The 22632-nt window shown below is 62.3% G+C and overlaps 2 protein-coding genes across 7 annotated transcripts; one reads left to right on the forward strand and one right to left on the reverse strand.

Moving 5' to 3' along the window:
• Window positions 1-68: 68 nt before the first annotated feature.
• On the reverse strand, window positions 69-6116 carry LOC309685682 (sialate O-acetylesterase-like). The gene is made up of 10 exons (XM_082501411.1): window positions 6029-6116; window positions 3996-4160; window positions 2835-2998; window positions 2618-2756; window positions 2331-2514; window positions 1931-2040; window positions 1708-1841; window positions 1276-1430; window positions 1002-1197; window positions 69-889 (listed from the first exon to the last, which is right to left on the reverse strand). The coding sequence occupies exons 1-10, from the start codon at window positions 6069-6071 to the stop codon at window positions 599-601; spliced, it is 1581 nt and encodes a 526-aa protein (XP_082357537.1). The 5' UTR covers window positions 6072-6116; the 3' UTR covers window positions 69-598.
• Window positions 4981-22237, forward strand: LOC309685684 (neurogranin). Of its 6 annotated transcripts, XR_014270481.1 has the most exons (7): window positions 4981-5150; window positions 6622-6796; window positions 8433-8503; window positions 8650-8715; window positions 16305-16511; window positions 17907-17982; window positions 22137-22217. XR_014270481.1 is itself a non-coding variant. In XM_082501412.1 (6 exons), the coding sequence occupies exons 2-5, from the start codon at window positions 6643-6645 to the stop codon at window positions 16509-16511; spliced, it is 498 nt and encodes a 165-aa protein (XP_082357538.1). In that variant the 5' UTR covers window positions 4981-5150; window positions 6622-6642; the 3' UTR covers window positions 22137-22237. The 6 variants fall into 6 exon arrangements, 4 of the variants coding, with proteins under 4 accessions (XP_082357538.1, XP_082357539.1, XP_082357540.1 ...); XR_014270482.1 differs by lacking the exons at window positions 17907-17982; window positions 22137-22217 and adding an exon at window positions 13388-13540 and having other exon boundaries at window positions 16305-16444; XM_082501412.1 differs by lacking the exon at window positions 17907-17982 and having other exon boundaries at window positions 22137-22237.
• Window positions 22238-22632: the final 395 nt, after the last annotated feature.

Here is a 22632-nt window from a genome sequence, read left to right on the forward strand (position 1 = left end):
AAGGGATGCTCCTCTAAAGAGAGAGGGGAAAAAAAAAAAAAAAAGAAGAAAAAAAAAGGCTCCAAGAATAAAATGAGCTGGTTTATTACCTATTTATTACGGCAGGGAGGTGGAAGGCACCAACTACTGCTACAAAGCCACACGCCCTCTGCGGCTCCGTGTCCCAGCCCCAGCATTTTGGGATTGGGGTGGGGTTTTTTTTGGCTCCTCTCTCCCCACCCCGCAGAAGGGAAGCTGCTCCCTGGATCCTGCGAGCACCCTGCCGGGGGTGGGGGGGCGGAAGGGGGTCAGGGCGCCCTGGGAAGTTGGGGTGTCCCCAGGGGGGTGTCCCGGAGCAGCTCCACGGGCAGGGACACGTGTGTCCTGCTGCTCATCTTAACATCATTTTCGTATGAATTTCATTTTAAATTGGCTTGCTTTTTTTTTTTTTTTTTCTCCCTCTGCAGCCTTGACTTCGGGCCAAAGAGGAGCTGGAAAGTGTTTTAATTAGTCAGACAGTCATCAAGCCAGCCGCCTCCCCGAATCGGAAAGGCGCGGGTGCCAGCAGCCCTGAGCCGCTTTGCGACAGGTCTGAGCTCCCTCCGTGTCGTCCCCACGCCTAAATCCCTCGGGAGAACCAGGAGCCGGGGCGGAGGAGCAGCTCTCTCCCTCCGGCGGGTTCGGAGCGCCCCGCGGGGAGGGCGTCCAGGAGGAAAGGGGGTGCGGGCAGCCCCTGGGTGTTGTAGAGGGCGCAGGACTGGTATTCGCAGGGCCACTCGGCCCAGGCGTAGCGCAGGGCCACCACCAGCGTCCCGCAGCCGGCCAGGGCCAGCGTCACCGTGTGGGACCTCACTGCCACCACGGGTGCCGGCAGCCAGCTGCACGGGGACGGCTGGCTGGAGCAGCAGACCTGGGGGGAGGGAGGGGGGACGGGGGACGAAAAAACCTCCATCAAGGTTTCTCTTCCTCCTTCCCTCTTCCAGCCCGGGGGGGGGGGGGAAGCTTTCCCCCCTCCTCCTCACCTCGAATGCCCGCGTGTCCCTCTGACGGCAGACGAGCTCCTGGCTGTAGGTGAGGTTTAGCAGCCCCCTGGTCACCTCCAGGACGGCCCGGGTGGGATACGGCCCCTGGAAAATCAGGTCTTTCTCCCCGTACGCCACGGCCCGGGTGCCCAGCTGCAGCCGGTGGGCCACGTTCTGCTTGTCCCGGGGGTGGATGCTGCCGAGGAAGAGGAGGGAGGTGCGGGGTTGGTACCCGATCGCTTTGTCCCTTGCGCACCCGCCGCCCCGTACTCGCCTGCCGTAGGGAGAGCGTTCATCGCACAGATCCATGGCCACGGCCATGAAGGTGCCGGGCATCCTGGCGTTGGGGACAACCCCCAAATCGGCTGTTTGGTGCCAGCGGAGACGGGCGAAGCTGTCGTCCGGGCTCTGCCGGCGATAGGTGGACAACTGCAAGGCAGAGTTGGGAGGGACACGCACGCACACACACGCACACACACACACCCCCCGGGGAAGCGGCTCGGCCATTGGTCCCAAAAATGGCCGCTGCGGTTCCTGCCCAGGGATTCGGCACCCGGCAGGATCTGCCCACGCATTTACAACGTCCTCTCCCTCCCACTGACTTGGAAGTGCGCAAGGAATGGATAAAACCTCCCCGAGCGTCCCGGCGCTGTCCCCGCAGGTTGGGTGGGGGTCCTGCCCCTTGTCCCCCGTCACCCCCCCTCACCTGCACGAAGCCGAACGGGAGGAGCGGTTCTGTCTGCCCGGCTGAGCCGGCGTGGAAAGCCCAACGCCAGTCGGCGATGAGCGCGGGGAAGGTGCAGTTGTACAGCTCCGTGTGCAGGAAGGCGTTGGCCTCCCCTGGCCCCAAAAGAGAGGGGTCGGTGGGATAGCGGTGGGGGGGCTGAGGGGAGAAAATTTTGGAGGGGGGGCGCGGGAGGAGGTTTTACCCTGGTACCAAGCGATGCCCCGCAGGGTCATGTTGAGCAGCGGGTGGATCATGGCGTTCCAGAGCACGGAGGGCGTTTGCGGGCCGGAGAGCTGCTGGTGTGGGGAGATGCTGGAAGACGGAGCCGGGCTTAAAGGGGGTGCAAAATGCAAACCCGGGGGGGCTCCAGAACAAAGGGGAGCCCTGGGCTCTTTACCCCATTCCCTTTACCCGCTGAAATGTCCCCAGTGGGAGGGGATTTTACCCAGAGCGGGTAAAAAGATGGACGGAGGGGAGAGGAGGAGGTGGGATGGGAAGGGCTTGGAGGATGCCCCCCACCCCCAAGAGCGGCAGGGGCGATGACACCCCCCAAAAGAAGCGTGGCGCGGGGCAGGAGGTGTTTCCACCGCCTCTTCTCTCACCTCCCTGCGTCCTCCGAGAGCCCGCAGGCCCGCAGAGCCCTCGGGGAGGACCAAGCCTCTATGGGGGTGCCCCCCCAGGCCGCCTCCACCAGCCCCACGGGGTACCGCAGAACCTCGTAGAGGTAGCGCCCCAACAGCCAGCAGACAGCCGAGAAGTAGGTGAAATTCCCATGGCCCAGGTTTTCTGTTCAAAAAAGAGCAAAAAGAGAAAAAGCTGCGGGGGGGGGAAAAAAAGCCGATTCCAGGCTTTTTCTTTTTTTTTTTTTTTGGAGGCACGTTGCACTCACCGGCCGTCGGGATGGACCACGGCAAGTTGACGCGCTCCAGGTCCTCCAGCTCCACGTGGGAGCGGGCGGGCGCTGCGGCGAAGATGCGGACATAAGGGTAGCGAGCGGCGTCGGCGAGCTCCTGGCTGGCGTTGGCGATCTAGGGAAGGGTTGGGAGCGGGCAAGGCGCTTCCCTGCCTGATCCCAGAAGGATCGGGGCCGGGCCGGGGGGGCTTACCTGCGAGACCGTCATCACCATGTTGCTCTGCCCGCTGCAAAGCCAGACGTCCCCAAAGTAGATGTCCCGCAGCGTCACGTTCTCCGAGCCCTGCCCGGCTGTCAGCGTGTAGGGACCGCCCTGATCCATAGGGTCCAAGACAGTTGTCCACATCCCAGAAGGTCCTAGAAGAAGAAGATAGCGCTTAGCTTTCCCCTAGGAAGACCTCAAGACCTTCGCAAAGAGGCGGGATGGGTGACCAGCACCCGGTGGGGATGGACAGGACAACAAGGGAAAGCTTTCCCACTGCAGAGCCAGGACAGGGAAATGGATTTTGGAAGCCATCGGAGGGGTCTTTCCTCCTGCAGAGACTTAGGGGTTAAAAAGAAAATCTCGAAGACGAATGTGTGTCAGAGCAGAAGCTGCTGGGAGGAACTGGGATTACAGGAGCAGCTTGGTGTGTGTGACACTGCGATGTCTCCAGCTAATTTTAGAGGCGCCGAATCGAGGCGTAAAGATATTCTGCTGGAGCTTAGTGTGGATTTTCTGGCCTGGCTGGGGCCGCATCCTGCAGATCTCCCAGTAGCGGCAGATCGCTGCTCTCTCACAAGACGCCTCCGGGCTCTCCAGCTTGTGGAGGAGCCCTTTCGGCAGCAGTTTCACCCCCAAAAAGGTGACGAGCTCCCTGGGCAGGGAATGAGGCCACCAGCTGAGATTTGAGATGCCTCCGAGCACCACCCCCAGCCCCGAGGAAGGCTCTGCCTGCAGCGCCGACATCCTTCATCCTCAGGGCTTAGAGATCGCCAGCGAGATCCTCCGAGAGAGGGGAGGGAAACGTCCAAAAAACCAAAAAAAAAAAAAATAAGGGGAGCCAGGAGCGCTCTGGAGATTTCCCCGGAGATGGTTTTGACAGGGAGAAGAGCTAAATCCGCCCCCCCCCCCCCCCACCACCTCTCTCCCCTCCGCAGCCTCATCGTTCGGCTCAAGCCTACGCTGTGCCACCCACTCCAGCGGCAGCTCGGCTCCCGCTCGGCGCCTACGGGATCCCGCTGTTGGGAAACCGAAGTGAGCAAAGGCCGGTGTTGGCGGGGAGGGGGATGTCTGATGAGCTTGGAGCTCAGACGTGCTCCTCGGCCACCAAAACCACCGGTCCCGGTTGCCCTGCGAGGGTTTAGGACCGACCTTTAACTTGCGCCGTCTTCTTCATGACGATGAGGCCACCGTCCCCGGAGAGAACCACGGTCACGGCAGCCCCCGGCTCCCCGTAGCCCCACACCGTGGCCCCCGCCGGCTCCTTCTGCAACACCATGTGGTGGCCGTAGTAGGAGGCGAAGCCAAACGTCGCCCCTAAGATGGAGAGAGAGCGCAAACGTCATCGCCCGGAAGCAAAAAACCACGAGGAAAATCCCCGGCACAGCCTCCGACTCCATCTTAAAGACAGATTATTTGAGATCCTGCTTAACTTAGAGCTTCCTTCAGTCCTGGTCAACCTTACGGTGGTTAAAATCACGGAGGAGCTGAGGAAGCAGCAGGATTTGAATCCCCAGGAGAGCCAAGCCCTACGAGGGAAGTCACCTCCCAAAGCCCGGGAGCAAGCGTTACACAGTTTGGCTACGGATTTCGGTAAAAAATTCTTCTAAAAACCATACGGGAGTGTTTCCCCCCCCCAGCCCAGCCTCGCTAATAACTATGTCCTGACGTATTTTTCCCTGGAAAAAAAAAAAAAAAAAAAAAAGTTTGGCGAGTGGGGGGATAGGAAACACCGAGCACATGGCACCGGCAAAGGTGCCGTCAGCGGTGGTGGTGGGGAAAGCAGAAGTCTCAGCCCTGACACCCCCAAAAGCCCCGTTTTGGGGGCGTGAAAATAAAACGGCGCTTGAAAGGGGGTCAGGGCAACGTTTGCAGGGTGTGGAGAGGTGATGTGGGCGGCGATGCCCGTTGTAGCCATCAAACTGGGGCTCACAGAGCCCCCAAATCCTCCGCAGCTCGTCCCAGGCTGGGTTTAACGAAGGAAAGAAATGATGTCCTCGGCCTCTCTGAAATCAGCCCCGGCGCCGGTCCCACTTGTCTCATGCGAAGAGGCTCCGGGAAAGATGAAGTTACATAAAAAAAAAAAAAAAAAAACAAAAAAAAACAACCAAAAATCCGAGTCGGAGGAGAAGAAGAAAAAAAATAAAACCCGAGACGACGGGGAAGAGACTGGAGGCTATAAAAAGCGGCTGGGAGGAGGGAAGGGAGGAGAGCCCACGAGATGCCGCCGAGGAGCCGCATGCGACTCCCGCCTTACGTAAAGCATCGTCCCACGGCGGCAGCGACGCGCCAAGGGCGTCGCAGAAGGTCTGCGGGGTGCCAAGGGCGTCAAAGTGGGGCTGAGGGGTGCCAAGGGCGTCGAAGAGGGGCTGGCGGGGGGGGGGGGGGATGTTGAGGGCCTCGAAGTGGGGATGGAGGGGTACAAAGGGCATTGAAGTGGGGCTGGGGGGGTGCCAAAGGCTTCGAAGAGGGGTTTGGGGGTGCCAAGGGGATCGAAGAGGGGCTGGGGGGGTGCCAAGGGGGCCAAAGAGGGGCTGGGGGGGTGCAAAGGGGGCCAAAGAGGGATTTGGTGCCAAAGGTGTCAAAGAGGGGCTGGGGGGGGGTTCAAAGGGGATCAAAGAGGGGCTGGGGGGGTCCCAATGGTGTTGAAGAGGGGATGTGGGAGTGCAAAGAAGGTCTGGGGGGGGGGGGAGGGTTCAAAGGGGACCAAAGAAGGGCTGGGGGGGGCAAAGGTGTCAAAGAGGGAATGGGGGGGATGCCAAGGGCATCGAAGTGGGACTCGGGGAGTGCCAAAGGCTTCAAAGAGGGGCTTGGGGGTGCCAAGGGGATCGAAGGGGGGCTGGGGGGGGGGGGGGGGGAAAGGGGGCCGAAGAGGGGCTGGGGGGGGGCCAAGGGCATCAAAGTGGGATTCGGTGCCAAAGGCGTCAAAGAGGGGCTGGGGGGGGGAGGTTGAAAGGGGATCGAAGAGGGGCTGGGGGGGTGCCGAGGATGTTGAAGAGGGGATGTGGGGGGGCTGCCAGGGGCATCGAAATGGGGATGGAGGGGTGGCAAAGGCCATCCAAGCGGGGCCGGGGGGGGTCCCGAAGAAGGGCTCTGGGGGTACCAAAGGCCTCAAAACATGGCCGGAGGGGGTGGCAAGGACCCCGAAGCGGGGCCAAGGGGAGGGGTCCACCCCAGCCCTTTACCTGCCGCCACCGGAGCCAGCACCAGCAGCGCCCACGCCGCCATCCTGGTGGGGGGAACAACGGGGCGGGAGGGCACCGCCGCCCCGTGTCCCGCCAGGCCCCGCCCCCGCTGCAAACCACGCCCCCTAATGGGCGTGGTCTAAGCGTGGGGGCGTGGTCTACGCACGGCAGACGGTGTGGGGGGGCGGTTGCTAAGCGACAGCGTCCTCACCACAGGCAGAGGCGGCGGCGCGGCCTAGCCGGGTGGGCGGGGAGGGGCCGGGGCTGAGGGTGGCGAAACCGAGGGAAGAGGGTGGGGGGACACCGGGGGGAACCGGGGGACACCGCGGCGTGCGGGAGGGGGGGGGGGGGGGCGGTGGGCGACGGGGACACACCGGGGAACGGGGGCCCTCCGCGACCGCTCACCCCGCCTCGCCCAGGCCGCCGCCGCGCACGCGCGGTGGGAGGGCGGCCGTGCGCAGGCGCGGCGGGCGTGATGGGCGGGGGGAGCGCCCCCTAGCGGCTGCGCCGCCTCCCGCCACCTGAAGGCCGCCGGTTCGAATCCCGGCGCCGCCCGGTGCGGATGGAGGCTGAGCCCAGCGGTACCGCTGCAGGGGGGCCCGGGAGAGGCGGCCATGTCCGTTCCCTTCTCCAACACCCCTCTCCGGCTGCCCGCCGGCTTCCAGAACCTGCTGGAGGGGCTGGCGCTGGAGGCGCTGCGGGCGCAGCCCAGCGATGTGGTGGCCTTCGCTGCTCAGCACTTCCAAACGCTGCTGGAGCAGAGAGAGGGTGAGTGGTCCCACCGGCAGCAGCCATCCCTGCGCCTCCACCCCCTGCCCCGCGCCGCGGTGCCGGCCCATCCTGGCCGGCGTCAGGCCTGCCGCGTGCGCCCGTCGCCCGGGGCGACAGGTCTACCCCCTTGTGCCCGTCGCCCGCGGCGGTGTGCCCGTCCCGCCTGCCCGTCGCTCCTGGCGTCACTCCTGCCCCGCGTGTCCATCGCCCACGGCGTCCTGCCTGTCCCATGTGCCCGTCACCCAGAGCGCCACTCCTGCCCCTTGTGCCCGTTGCCCATGGCGTCATGCCCGCCCCACGTGCCCATCGCCCCCGGCATCAGGCCTGCCCCATATGCCCGTCGCCCGTGGTGTTGTGCCTGTTCTACGTGCCCATCGCTCATGGTGTCACTCCTGCCCCACATGCCCATGGCCCAGGGCCTCAGACCTTCCCCGTGTGCCCATCACCCTGGCCGTCAGGCCTGCCCCATGTGCCCATTGCCCACCGTGTTGTGCCTGTCCCGTGTGCCCATCAGCCACGGCGTCGTGTCTGCCCCCTGTGCCCGTCACTCAGGGCATCAGACCTTCCCCTTGTGCCCGTCACCCATGGCGTCATGCCTGCCCCAAGTGCCTGTCACCCAGAGCATCATTCCTGCCACGTGTCCCCATCACCCAGAGCGTCACTCTCGTCCCAATGTGCCCATCGCCCATGGTGTCATGCCTGTCCCTTGTGCCCATCACCCATGGTGTCATCCCCATCCCATGTGCCCATCACCCAGAGCATCACTCCTGCCCCATGTCCCCATCGCCCATGGTGTCATCCCCATCCCACGTGCCCATCACCCAGAGCATCACTCCTGCCCCATGTCCCTGTCACCCATGGTGTCATGCCCGTCCCACGTGCCCATCACCCAGAACATCACTCCTGCCCCGTGTCCCTGTCACCCATGGTGTCATGCCTGTCCCTCGTGCCCATCACCCATGGTGTCATGCCCGTGCCACGTGCCCATCACCCAGAACATCACTCCTGCCCCGTGTCCCTGTCACCCATGGTGTCATGCCTGTCCCTCGTGCCCATCACCCATGGTGTCATGCCCGTGCCACGTGCCCATCACCCAGAACATCACTCCTGCCCCATGTCCCCATCACCCGTGGTGTCATGCCCATCCCACGTGCCCATCACCCAGAGCATCACTCCTGCCCCGTGTCCCTGTCACCCATGGTGTCATGCCTGTCCCTTGTGCCCATCACCCAGAGCATCACTCCTGCCCCATGTCCCCATCACCCATGGTGTCATGCCTGTCCCTTGTGCCCATCACCCATGGTGTCATGCCCGTCCCACGTGCCCATCACCCAGAACATCACTCGAGCTCCGTGTCCCCATCACCCATGGTGTCATCCCCATCCCACGTGCCCATCACCCATGGTGTCATGCCCGTGCCACGTGCCCATCACCCAGAGCATCACTCCTGCCCCGTGTCCCCATCACCCATGGTGTCATGCCCATCCCACGTGCCCATCACCCAGAGAACATCACTCCTACCCCGTGTCCCCATCCCGAGGGACACCCGCCCTGCCCCGCGTGCCCGTCCCCGGGGTGCCAGGCCTTCCCCGTGTCCCCATCCCACCCTCCATCCCACCTCCTCTTTTCCCAGGCACCTCGACCCGCCCGGCGATGCCGGAAGCCCGGCTGGAGGACCACCTTCTCCCCCAGCCCCCTTTCCAGGTGGGCTCCTCTCCCTGTCCCCCCCCCTTACATCCCCTCCGGAGATGGGATCGGGCTTGGGATCTCCCCCCCCCCCCGTCCTCCCCTGTCCTCGCCGTCCTTGTCCCGCGTCACCTAAATTGTGGATTTTCCTGCTTTTCCCCCAGGGTGAGGAGAAAGAGGACAAGGAGAAGGAGGAGGAGAAGGCAGGCAGCGTTGAATCCACGGACGCGGTAAGGGACACAGCGCCCACACCCCCTCCCCCCCCCCCCCAAAAAAAAAAAAAAAAGGCTATTTGAACCCAAAACAGCAGCGGGGGGAGCCGACGGCCACCAAAACGCCGTGATTCCTCCCCAAAATTCCTTCCGGAAGAAGTGGCACGCCGCCCTTCTAACCCTCTTTAAAAAGGGCGACCCCCCCCGGGGCTTGTCCTCAAACTACTTCCCCCTCCCCCCCCCCGCCCCAATTTGTGGCAACATCCGAACCCCAAACGAGGCGCCGCCACTCGAAAAAAAAACCCCAAAAACCCCACAAAAACCCGCCCCCCAACCCAAAAACCCAACAAAAAGACCCCAAAAACCCCTCAAATTTTCCCACCGGGCTCCTTTGCCCTTCTCTCGGGACCGGGGCCCCGCGGCTCTTTTTTTTTATTTTTTAATTTCTTTTTTTTAATGAGAATTTCTTCTTAATGAGGTCCCCGCCGTTATTAACGGAGCCTCGCCTGGGATTGGATTTGATTTACCAATTTTTTTTTTTTTTTTTTTTTTTTTTCCCTGAATCCCCCCCCTCCCCCCCCCCCCAAAAAAAAAAACCCTCCGGGTTTGGGAGCTGGAGCTGAGCTCGAAATGATATTTTAAGGTTCTATATTTAGGGCCCTCCATCCCCGGAGGACGACGAAAATTTAATAGCGGCCCCGCTTGAAGGAGGGATGTGACATTGCTCCTCTTCCACATCCCCCCCCCCCCACCTCCAACCTTTCCGAGCGCTCCTTGGAATTTTAGGAAGCGCCCCCCCCCCCCCCCCATCTCCATCCCATTCCAGGAGGGATGGAAAAGGGGGAGGGGGGGGGTGATGCCAACCGGCGATGCCATGACCCCCCCCCCCCTCCTTGTGTCCCCCCCCACCACCACCACTACCCGGCACCGGCTGCTGGCTCCCGCTTCGGAATTTTTAACACCTCGGCGCCACCATCTCAAACGGCGACGGCGGGATGGTTCCCATCCATTGGCGCCCCCATCCCCGTTCCCAACCCCCCCCCCTCCCCCCCGCCCTTCCAAAAAAAAAAAAACCAAACCAAACCCCCAAACGACAAAAAAAACAAAGAGTTGTTTTATAGAAACGGGGATGCCCCGGAACAGTCGGAAAAACATCGCCCCCCCGTTATTCCGTTTTGGGAGGGGGGGGGGTTGTTTTCTTGGGATGGAGAGGGAGACGGGGGGAGAAGGGGGGGGGGGGGCCCTCTTGGGAAAAGGAAAACGCAGAGCCTGGAACGGGCTCAAAACTCGCCGATAACGATTAGAAATGTTCTGGCATTTCGCATCCCTCCTCCGCAGCCGCAGCCGGCGGGAGACGCCGGAGCTCGGCGGCTCTGCCAGGACCGGGGAGGGGGTGGGGGGGGTGGGGGGTGGGTCGTGGCCCGAGCGGAATTTGGGGAAGGAGTGTGTTGTGTGTGTGTGGGGGGGGTGTGTGGTAGGATGAAGCCGTGCGCCGCTGGAAAAACAGGGTGCCGACCGCCGGAAAAACACGGCACCCATCACTCCCGGGTTGAAACCGCTCCCAAATTCCTCCTCCCCCCCCCCCCCCCCCCCGCCCCAGTTTTGTGCATTTTGGAGTTTTTACCGGGATGATCCTCCCGGCATTTTGCATCGTAGTGGGATGGGGATGGGGATGGGGATAAGGATGGGATGGGATGGGATGGGATGGGATGGGATGGGATGGGGATGGGGATGGGGTTGGGATGGGGATGGGGATGGGGATGGGATGGGGATAGGAATACGGATGGGATGGGAAAGGGATAGGGATGGGGATATGGATGGAATGGGGTGGGGTGGGATGGGATGGGATGGGATGGGATAGGGATGGGGATACGAATGGGGATATGAATGGGGATGGGGATGGGGATGGGGATGGGGATGGGGATGGGGATGGGGATGGGGATAGGGATGGGGATGGGATGGGGGGGATGGGGATAGGGAAGGGGATGGGGATGGGATTGGGGATAGGGATGGGGATGGGGTTGGGGATGGGGATACGGATGGGATGGGGGGGATAGGGATAGGGAAGGGGGTGGGGATGGGATTGGGGATAAGGATGGGGATGGGGATGGGGATAGGGATGGGGATGGGATGGGGGGGATGGGGATAGGGAAGGGGATGGGGATGGGATTGGGGATAGGGATGGGGAGGGTGTTGGGGATGGGGATACGGATGGGATGGTGGGGATAGGGATAGTGATGGGGATAGGGATGGGGATGGGGATATGGATGGGATGGGAATGGGAAGGGGATGGGATGGGGATAGAGATGGGGATGGCATGGAGATGGGATGGGAATGGGATGGGGATGGGAATGGGAATGGGGATGGGATGGGATGGGATGGGGATGGGGATGGGAAGGGGATGGGATGGGCATGGGCATGGGCATGGGCATGGGCATGGGGATAGGGATGGGATTGGAATGGGGATGGGGATGGGATGGGATGGGATGGGATGGGATGGGATGGGATGGGATGGGATGGGATGGGGATGGGATGGGGATGTGAATGGGAATGGGATGGGATGGGGATGGAATGGGATGGGCATGGGGATGGGGTTGGGATGGGGATGGGGATGGGGATGGGATGGGATGGGGATGGGATGAGGATAGAGATGGGGATGGGATGGGGATGGGATGGGGATGGGAATAGGATGGGGCTGGGATGGGGCTGGGATGCGGATGGGGATGGGGATGGGATGGGGATGGGGAACAGGGTGGTCTGGGTGCCCTGGGGAGCTGGGGATGGATGTTGGGGGGCGGGAGGCATCACCGCCTGCACCCCAGCTGGAGCGGCCTCCGTGACAGAGATGGAGACAGGGATGGGAACAGGGATGGGGACGGGGACAAAGATAGCGATGGCGTTGAGGTCGGGACCGGCATGGGCAAGGGGACAAGGATGGGGACAGTGACTGAGGGGTGGGCAAGTCCGACCGGGCAGAGCAGCACCGGCAGCCCGGGGGGTGCCGGTACCCGGCTGGGGGGGGCCACAGCGCCTTTTGGGGGCCGGCCGGAGCCGGCATCGGCGTGCGGAGCCCATGGGCGACTTATGCGGTTGCTTAGCAACTCCCAAACCCGGATTAGAGGCGAGCGAGGCGGGCGAGGCGGGGGGCCGCCGGCTGCACCCCCTTGCATCGCCCTGGGGCTCCCCGTTTTTTCCTGGGGTGTCCCCCCCCTCCCCCTTCCCGGCACCGGCCCCTCGGCGTGCTCCGAGGGCAAAGGTGGGGTTCCCAAATTGCACCGAGGGCCGGAAAAATGGCTGGTTTTGCCGATCGGGCTGGAAAACACCCCGAATTTGGGGTGGGGGGAGTGGGTGGGACGCTCTTGCGAGCAAGGGAAGGGACCCCCTGAACCCCAAAAGGGGGAGCGCCCTCCTCTGCGTTTGGGCGCAGCACCCCCGGGGCTTCAGTGGGTGCCATCCTCGCCATCCTCATCCTCATCCTCGCCATCCTCATCCTCATCCTTGCCATCCTCATCCTCACCACCTTCATCCTCATCCTCACCATCCTCATCCTCACCAGCCTCATCCTCGCTGTCTTCATCCTCGTCATCCTCATCCTTGCCATCTTCATCCTCATCCTCTCCATCCTCATCCTCATCCTCGCCAGCCTCTTCCTTGCCACCTTCATCCTCATCCTCGCCAGCCTCATCCTCACCAGCCTCATCCTCATCCTCGCCATCCTCATCCTTGCCATCCTCATCCTCATCCTCACCAGCCTCATCCTCTCCATCCTCATCCTCGCCATCCTCTTCCTTGCCACCTTCATCCTCATCCTCGCCAGCCTCATCCTCGCCAGCCTCATCCTCACAATCCTCATCCTCTCCATCCTCATCCTCGCCATCCTCTTCCTCGCCACCTTCATCCTCACCAGCCTCATCCTCATCCCCGCCAGCGTCATCCTCACAATCCTCATCCTCACCATCCTCATCCTCATCCTTGCCAGCCTCATCCTTGCCATTTTCATCCTTGCCATCCTCATCCTCGCCATCCTCATCCTCGCCTCCATCATCCTCATCCTCGCCGCCATCATCCTCATCCTCGCTGCCCTCATCCTCATCCTCATCCTCGCCATCCTCATCCTTGCCATTTTCATCCTCGCCATCCTCATCCTCATCCCCGCCAGCGTCATCCTCACAATCCTCATCCTCGTCCTCGTCCTCATCCTCATCCTCATCCTCATCCTCATCCTCATCCTCATCCTCGCCATCCTCATCCTCGCCATCCTCATCCTCGCCATCCTCATCCTCACCTTCTTTCGGGACCAAGCCCTAAGTAGGTCGGGAAGGTTTTGCCCCCCCCCACCCCCCAACCTGGTGTGAATAAAGCGGGGGGGGGGGGGTGAACCCCCCCCCAAATCACTGCCGTATTAAACCCGCCCCGCCGCGGGCGAACCCCGAAAACTCCGGTCAATATCCACTCCCGACCCTCCGCCCGGGATTTTCCGTGTCGCACGAAAAGTCCCGAGGCGAGGCGCCTCGAAATAAAATCGGAGGCGGGTTAAAAAAAAAAAAAAAAAAAAATTAAAAAAAAAAGAAAATTGGAGGAAAAAAAAAAAAAAGAGAAGAAACACCCACCCCGCGCACACACAACCACACAACCACACACACACACACACACACACACTCAAAGCCTGGCAGGGGCGCGGGGCTGATAGGTTCGTTGGGAGGAAAAGCGCATTACGTAGGCAAGCGGCTCCGCTCAACTTGCCACCCGCGCCGGGAGAGTCGCCGGGAAAGCCGGACCCTGCCGGAGCCCCCTCGCCCATCGGTGCCCACCCACCCCGTCCTCCGCCATGGACTGCTGCAATGTAGGTGACCCCCCCCACCCCCCTTCTTCGCCCCCCCCCCCCCCTTCCCACCAACCCCCCCCCTCCCTTTTTTCCCCCTCCAGCATCGCGCTTATCTCCGTTTAATTATTAATAATAATTATTGGGGTAGAAGGGCGGCGGAGGGGATTTTTTTTGGGGGGGGGGGGGGAATGCTATGATGGGTGCTGCACCCCAAAAGCTCAACCGACTCTGTTCCCCCCCCTCCCCTCCAAGCAGCGCTGCTGCAAACCCCCCCCCCCCCAGTTCACCCCTTCCCCATTTCACACCAGTTCAGGATTGGGCCCGGCTGCCCCGCGCCGCCGCCGGCATCCCGCTCGGGAAAGTGCCTCCCTCCCCCTCTTCTCGTCCCCAAATTGCACCAGATGGGGGTTCTGCTTTTCTCTCCCCCCCCCCCCAAATTACTCTCCAGGCGGGATCGGAGGTTGCTTATGGATAAAGGGATAAATTGGGGGGAGCAGGGGGTGCACCCCGCTGCCCCCACCCAGGGGGGAGCACCCCTCGCTCCAACTCGGGGACCCGATCCGGCAGAAAAGCACATCCTTTTCCCCTTTTCCCCCCTTTTCTCCTCCTTTTCCCCCCCTTTCCCCCCTTTTCTCCCTCTTTTCCCCCTTTTTCCCTCTCCTGCTCCGGCAGTGCGGAGAGAAGCCCCCCCCCCCATCTCCCCTCCCGGGCACCTCCAGAGAGGCGAAGCCCACCTTGGATATAGGATTTCTCCCCCTTGGATACAGAATTTCTCTCCCGCATATAGGATTTCTCCCTCTGGATATAGATTCTTCCCCCGTGTATAGGATTTCTCCCTCTGTATATAGGATTTCTCCCCCTGTATATAGGATTTCTCCCCTGGATCCAGGTTTTCACCCCCCCCAGATATAGGATTTCTCCCTCTGGATATAGGATTTCTCCCCCTGGATGTAGGATTTCTCCTCTGGATATAGGTTTCCCCCCTCAGATATAGGAATTCTCCCTTGGAGATAGGAATTCTCCCCCTGGAGATAGGATTTCTCCCCCTGGAGATGGGATTTCTCCCCTGAATAGGGGTTTCCTCCCCTGAATATAAGATTTCTCCCCTGGATATAAGATTTTCCCCCGTATATAGATTTTCTCCCCTCTGTATAAGATTTCTCCCCTCTATATAGGATTTCTCCCTCGAATATAGGATTTCTCTCCTAGATATAAGATCTCCTTCCCGCGGAGGTAGGATTTCTCCCCTGGATATAGGTTTCCTCCCCTCCATATATAGGATTTCTCCCCTGCGTATAGGATTTCTCCCTCGAATATAGGATTTCTCCCTCGAATATAGGATTTCTCCCTCGAATATAGGATTTCTTCCTGGAATATAGGATTTCTCTCCTGGCTATAGGATTTCCTCCCCCTAGCTATAGGATTTCTCCCCTGGCTATAGGATTTCCAGCCCCGGCTGTAACATTTCCACCCCGGACATATCATTTCCATCTCGGACCCGTCACTTAAGCCGCCGCCGCCGCTCTTTTGCTCCCCTCACCTTTGGCGACGGTAAAACAACCCGAACAACTTTGCGGAGCCGTGGCACACTCGGAAGGGAAGAGCATTCCCCCCCTCCAAATCTACAGCTTCCAAATACCCCCCCCCCCCCCCCCCCCCAAAAAAAAAAAACTCCTTTAGGCGCTCCCGGGGTGATGCAAAGGATGCAGCCACAGCGCTGCCGACACCGGAGCATCCGACTCCGGCTCATTCCCATCATCTCATCTGTTTTATTCCCCCCCCGCCCCCCCTTGACCTCGGCATCGGGTCCAAGCGCTCCGGCGGGATGCGGCAGGAGGGGAGTGGGCTGCAGTGATTTATCCTTGGGGAAAAGAGCCTTCGCCTCCCCTCCGGCATCGCTCCCTTCCCAAATTTCCCGGTGTTTTCCGCCGAAGCCCTGAGAAGGGATTCAGGAGGAGGCAACAGGCTGCGAAGGAAGGGGAAACTGAGGCACGGCCAGCTCGGCTTGTGCAGCGGGATCGCCCCCCCCCCGTGCCAAAAATCCAACCCCCCCCCTCATCGTCTCCAAACCGCTCCCCGTATCGCAGCCCGCGGGAGAGCAGGATCCGACCCCAGTGGGGCTGGCCCGGGGGCTGGTTTCTTTGCAAGCCCGGTGGTCCGGGGTTGGAGGGCGGGGGGGGGACGGGACACAAATTTAGGGATCAGCGCGGAGCCGGGGGGAAACATCTGCTCCTGATCCACCTTTGGTTGCGAAGTCCCTGAGACACCCACAGGGGACCCTCATTTTTAGCAGAGGATCGGAATTTTTAGCGAAGGACCCTAATTTTTAGCGAAGGACGCTAATTTTTAGCGAAGGACGCTAATTTTTAGCAAAGGACGCTAATTTTTAGGGAAGGACGCTAATTTTTAGCAAATGACGCTAATTTTGAGCAAAGGACCCTAATTTTGAGCAAAGGACCCTAATTTTTTAGCAAAAAGGACCCTAATTTTGAGCAAAGGACCCTAATTTTTAGCAAAGGACGTTAAATTTTAGCAAAGGGCGCTAATTTTTAGCAAAAGACACAACTTTTTAGCAAAAGACCCTCATTTTTAGCGAAGGGCGCTCATTTTTAGCAAAGGACACAACTTTTTAGCAAAAGACCCTCATTTTTAGCGAAGGATCCTCATTTTTAGCGGAGGGGCTAATTTAGGACCTTATTTAACGGCTTAAATTAGGGTGGGGGGGGGTGGGACGGCCCTTTTGGGGCGCCAGCGGTTGTAACCCTCCCGTTGCCGCCGGCAGGAGGGAGCCTGCACGAAGCTGGACGAGGACATCCTGGACATCCCCTTGGACGATCCCGACGCCAACGCGGCGGCCGCCAAGATCCAGGCTAGTTTCCGCGGCCATATGACCCGCAAGAAGATCAAAGGGGGGGAGATCGATCGGAAAACCAAGGACGCCGAGTGCGCCAACAGCACCCGCGGCGGCGACCTCCGCAACGGCGACTAGGTACGTCCCAAATCTCCCTACATCCCACCCGAAAACGAGGTTGTTTTTATAAGGGAGCTGCTCGGAGCATCCTTCCCCGCGGCGATGGGGGATGGAGTGGGGATGGAGTGGGGATGGAGTGGGGATGGAGTGGGGAAGGAGTGGGGAAGGAGTGGGGATGGGGTGAGGATGGAGTGGGGAAGGAGTGGGGAAGGAGTGGGGATGGAGTGGGGATGGGGTGAGGATGGAGTGGGGATGGAGACCGGAAGGAGTGAGGATGGAGTGGGGATGGAGTGGGGATGGGGTGAGGATGCAGTGGGGATGGAGTGGGGATGGAGTGGGGAAGGAGTGGGGATGGAGTGAGGATGGAGTGGGGAAGGAGTGGGGAAGGAGTGGGGATGGAGTGGGGATGGAGATGGGAAGGAGTGAGGATGGAGTGGGGATGGAGTGAGGATGGAGTGGGGATGGGGTGAGGATGGAGATGGGAAGGAGTGAGGATGGAGTGGGGATGGAGTGAGGATGGAGACGGGAAGGAGTGAGGATGGAGTGGGGATGGAGTGGGGATGGGGTGAGGATGGAGTGGGGATGGGGTGAGGATGGAGATGGGAAGGAGTGGGGATGGAGTGGGGATGGAGTGGGGATGGAGTGGGGATGGGGTGAGGATGCAGTGGGGATGGAGTGGGGATGGAGATGGGAAGGAGTGAGGATGGAGTGGGGATGGAGTGAGGATGGAGATGGGAAGGAGTGATGATGGAGTGGGGATGCAGTGAGGATGCAGTGAGGATGGAGTGAGGGTGGAGTGAGGATGGAGTGAGGATGGAGTGAGGATGGAGTGAGGATGGAGTGGGGATGGGGTGAGGATGGAGACGGGAAGGAGTGATGATGGAGTGGGGATGCAGTGAGGATGCAGTGGGGATACAGTGGGGATGCAGTAGGGATGCAGTGGGGATGGAGTGGGGTTGGAGTGAGGGTGGAGTGGGGATGGGGTTAGGATGGAGACGGGAAGGAGTGAGGATGGAGTGAGGATGGAGTGGGGATGCAGTGAGGATGGAGGGGGGATGCAGTGAGGATGGAGGGGGGATGCAGTGGGAACAGAGTGAGGACGGAGTGAGGACGGAGTGAGGATGGAGTGAGGATGCAGTGGGGATGGAGTGAGGATGCAGTAGGGGTTCAGTGGGGATGGAGCGAGCATGGAGATGGGAAGGAGTGAGGACGGAGTGGGGATGGAGCATCCTTCTCAGTGCCGATTCGGGATGGAGAAGGGCTTTTTTTTTTTTTTTTTTTTTTTTAAGTCCCAGGAGGTGAATGCACGCAGGCGGGCGGGCGCAGCCCCTGCCTGCCCTAATTTTGGGAGGGCGCCGTAGTAGTTAGCACGGGCAGGCGAAGCCCTAGATTTGAATCCAATTTCTCCCTTAGCAACACCACCCCGAACGCCTCGCCTCAGCACATGCTATTTTTAAAAACCTGTGTCACAGTCTCCTGGCAGGAAAAGGTAAATTTAAAAAGCGCCCACGGTGCCCAAACCGCGTGGCATCCCGGCCCCGGGGAAGTGGGGGGGGGAACGGGAAACGGGAACGACGACGGTGGTTGTGCCATGGAGCGGCGGAGTGGTGAGCGGGGATCGGTCCTGGCTACTGGGAAGGCTGGTTTGGGGTTAGAGGAAAGGGGGGGATGGCTGCCGGCGCGGGCACGTGCGTGTGGCGGGGGTGGTGGGGGTGTAGCTGGGATTTAACTGGGGCGGAGGGGGAATGGAGTGGGGATGGAGTGGGGAAGGAGTGGGGATGGAGTGGGGATGGGGTGAGGATGGAGATGGGAAGGAGTGAGGATGGAGTGGGGATGGAGTGGGGATGGAGTGGGGATGGAGTGGGGAAGGAGTGGGGATGGAGTGGGGATGGAGTGGGGATGGGGTGAGGATGGAGTGGGGATGGAGTGGGGATGGAGTGGGGATGGAGTGGGGAAGGAGTGGGGATGGAGTGGGGATGGAGTGAGGATGGAGTGGGGATGGAGTGAGGATGGAGTGAGGATGGAGTGGGGATGGAGTGAGGATGGAGTGGGGATGGAGTGAGGATGGAGTGGGGATGGAGTGGGGATGGAGTGGGGATGGAGTGGGGATGGGGTGAGGATGGAGATGGGAAGGAGTGAGGATGGAGTGAGGATGGAGTGGGGATGGAGTAGGGAAGGGGTGGGGAAAGAGTGAGGATGGAGTGGGGATGAAGTGGGGATGCAGTGAGGATGGAGTGGGGATGGAGTGAGGATGGAGTGAGGATGGAGTGGGGATGGAGTAGGGATGGAGTGAGGATGGAGTGGGGATGGAGTGAGGATGGAGTGGGGAAGGAGTGAGGATGGAGTGAGGATGGAGTGGGGATGGAGTAGGGAAGGGGTGGGGAAAGAGTGAGGATGGAGTGGGGATGAAGTGGGGATGCAGTGAGGATGGAGTGGGGATGGGGTGAGGATGGAGTGGGGATGGAGTGGGGATGGAGTGGGGATGGCATAAGGATGGAGTGGGGATGGAGATGGGAAGGAGTGAGGATGGAGTGAGGATGGAGTGGGGATGGAGTGGGGATGGAGTGGGGATGGAGATGGGAAGGAGTGGGGATGGGGTGAGGATGGGGTGAGGATGGAGTGGGGATGGAGTGGGGATGGAGTGGGGATGGCATAAGGATGGAGTGGGGATGGAGTGGGGATGGAGTGGGGATGGAGCGGGAAGGAACTGAGGATGCCGTGAGGATGCAGTGAAGATGCCATAGGGATGAAGTCGGGATGAGTGGAGGATGCAGTGGGGATGCAGTGGGAACGCCATGGGAATGACCTGAGGCTGCCGCAGGGGTTGAGTGAGGGTGCAACGGGAATCAACTGAGGATGCAGTGGGGGTGCTGCCGGGTCGCAGTGCGGATGCAGGCAGGGTGCAGGCAGCAGTGGGAGCAGGCAGGACAAGGGCGCGGGAGCGGGGTGCAGGCAGGTTGTGGGCGGGCTGCAAGTAGGGCATGGGCAGGGTGCAGGCAGGGTGTGGGCAGGGGAGGGGAGGGGGGGGGGCATGGGGAGGGTGCAAGCTGCAGGAGCAGAGCATGGGCAGGGTGCAGGCAGGGTGCAGGCAGGGAGGGGATGGGGCCTGGGGAGGCTGCGGGATGCAGCAGGGTGCAGGCAGGGCGCAGGCAGGAGCAGGGTGCAGGCAGGAGCAGGGTGTAGGCAGCGTGTGGGCAGGCTGCAGAGGCAGGGCGCAGAGGCAGGGCGCAGGCAGGGTGCAGGCAGCGGCAGGGCACAGGCAGGGTGCAGGCAGGGTGTCAGGGCGCAGGCAGGGTGCAGGCAAGGGGTGAGGTACAGGCAGGGAGTGCAGGCAGGGTGTAGGCAGGGTCTCAGGGCACAGGCAGGGAGTACAGGCAGGGAGTACAGGCAGGGTGCAGGCAGGGCCTCAGGGCGCAGGCAGGGAGTGAGGTGCAGGCAGGGAGTGCAGGCAGGGTGCAGGCAGGGCCTCAGGGTGCAGGCAGGGTGCAGGCAGGGTATCAGGACGCAGGCAGGCATTACAGGCAGGGTGCAGGCAGGGAGTACAGGCAGGGTGCAGGCAGGGCCTCAGGGCACAGGCAGGGTGCAGGCAGGGGGTGGGGTGCAGGCAGGGAGTGCAGGCAGGGAGTACAGGCAGAGTGCAGGCAGGGCCTCAGGGTGCAGGCAGGGGGTGGGGTGCAGGCAGGGAGTGCAGGCAGGGCGCAGGCAGGGTGTCACAGCGCAGGCAGGGTGCAGGCAGGGCGTACAGGCAGGGTGCAGGCAGGGGGGCAGGGCGCAGGCAGGGTGCAGGCAGGGGTTCAGGTGCAGGCAGGGAGTACAGGCAGGGTGCAGGCAGGGTGTCAGGGCGCAGGTAGCGTCTCAGGGTGCAGGCAGGGAGTATAGGCAGGGCGCAGGCAGGGTGTCAGGGCGCAGGCAGGGTCTCAGGGTGCAGGCAGGGAGTACAGGCAGGGTGCAGGCAGGGGGGCAGGGCGCAGGCAGGGCGCAGGCAGGGGGGCAGGGCACAGGCAGGGAGTACAGGCAGGGCGCAGGCAGGGTGTCACGGCGCAGGCAGGGTGCAGGCAGGGCTTCAGGCGCAGGCAGGGAGTACAGGCAGGGCGCAGGCAGGGTGTCACGGCGCAGGCAGGGTGCAGGCAGGGCTTCAGGCGCAGGCAGGGAGTACAGGCAGGGTGCAGGCAGGCATCAGGGTGCAGGCAGGCATGAGGGCGCAGGCAGGGCGCAGACAGGGTGTCAGGGCGCAGGCAGGGTCTCAGGGTGCAGGCAGGGAGTACAGGCAGGGCACAGGCAGGGGTTCAGGTGCAGGCAGGGAGTACAGGCAGGGCACAGGCAGGCATCAGGGCACAGGCAGGGCGCAAACAAGGGATGAGGTGCAGGCAGAGAGTGCAGGCAGGATCTCAGGGCGCAGGCAGAGTGCAGGCAGGGCCTCAGGGCTCAGGAAGGGTGCAGGCAGGGCTTCAGGCACAGGCAGGGAGTACAGGCAGGGCGCAGGCAGGGTCTCAGGGTGCAGGCAGGGCTTCAGGCACAGGCAGGGAGTACAGGCAGGGCGCAAGCAGGGGGCAGGGTGCAGGCAGGGCGCAGGCAGGGCGCAGGCAGGGGTTCAGGTGCAGGCAGGGAGTACAGGCAGGGCGCAGGCAGGGCTTCAGGCGCAGGCAGGCAGTACAGGCAGGGCACAGGCAGGCATCAGGGTGCAGGCAGGGCGCAGGCAGGGGTTCAGGCGCAGGCAGGGAGTACAGGCGGGGCGCAGGCAGGGTCTCAGGGTGCAGGCAGGGAGTACAGGCAGGGTGCAGGCAGGGTATCAGGGCGTAGGCAGGGAGTACAGGCAGAGTGCAGGCAGGGCCTCAGGGTGCAGGCAGGGGGTGGGTTGCAGGCAGGGAGTACAGGCAGGGCGCAGGCATGGTTTCACGGTGCAGGCAGGGTGCAGGCAGGGCTTCAGGCGCAGGCAGGCAGTACAGGCAGGGCGCAGGCAGGCATCAGGGTGCAGGCAGGGCGCAGGCAGGGGTTCAGACGCAGGCAGGGAGTACAGGCAGGGCGCAGGCAGGGTGCAGGCAGGGTGCAGGCAGGGCTTCAGGCGCAGGCAGGCAGTACAGGCAGGGCGCAGGCAGGCATCAGGGTGCAGGCAGGGCGCAGGCAGGGGTTCAGGCGCAGGCAGGGAGTACAGGCGGGGCGCAGGCAGGGCGCAGGCAGGGTGCAGGCAGGGTGCAGGCAGGGCTTCAGGTGCAGGCAGGGAGTACAGGCAGGGCGCAGGCAGGCATCAGGGCGCAGGCAGGGCGCAGGCAGGGGTTCAGGCGCAGGCAGGCAGTACAGGCGGGGCGCAGGCAGGGGGGCAGGGTGCAGGCAGGGAGTACAGGCAGGGTGCAGGCAGGGGGGCAGGGCACAGGCAGGGCGCAGGCAGGGTGCAGGCAGGGGTTCAGGCGCAGGCAGGCAGTACAGGCAGGGCGCAGGCAGGGCTTCAGGTGCAGGCAGGCAGTACAGGCAGGGCGCAGGCAGGCATCAGGGTGCAAGCAGGGCGCAGGCAGGGCTTCAGGCGCAGGCAGGGAGTACAGGCAGGGCGCAGGCAGGGCGCAGGCAGGGCTTCAGGCGCAGGCAGGGAGTACAGGCAGGGCGCAGGCAGGGCGCAGGCAGGGCTGACGCCTCTCTCCTTGCTTGCAGGGGCCGCCCAGCGCTCCCCGGACCCCCCTCGCCGCCGCCCCCCCGCCGCCCGCCGGGGCCCAGGACCCCCCGCTTCGCCCCCCGCCCCCCGCATGCGCCCCCCGGGGCTCCCCCCCCGCCTCCCCCCCCCCCAATAAACCCCCCTGCCACAGCCCCGGCCTCTCCTTCCCGCCTTTCGACGTCACCCGGCCGGAGCCGTGATGTCACGGCGGAGCGGAGGTGAGGGCGGGTGATGTCAGAGCGCACAACTGTGATGTCACGGGCGGGCGCGGCCTCCCCTGGGCGTGTGTGACATCATCACACAACGGGAGCGGTGATGTCACGGCGGTGGGGAGGTGAGGGCGGGTGACGTCAGAGCGCACAACTGTGATGTCACGGGCGGGCGCGGCCTCCCCTGGGCGTGTGTGACATCATCACACAACGGGAGCGGTGATGTCACGGCGGTGGGGAGGTGAGGGCGGGTGACGTCAGAGCGCACAACTGTGATGTCATGGGC

Source organism: Vanellus vanellus (assembly GCF_965231255.1).
Source record: "Vanellus vanellus genome assembly, contig: HAP1_SCAFFOLD_987, whole genome shotgun sequence".
NCBI lineage: Eukaryota > Metazoa > Chordata > Aves > Charadriiformes > Charadriidae > Vanellus > Vanellus vanellus.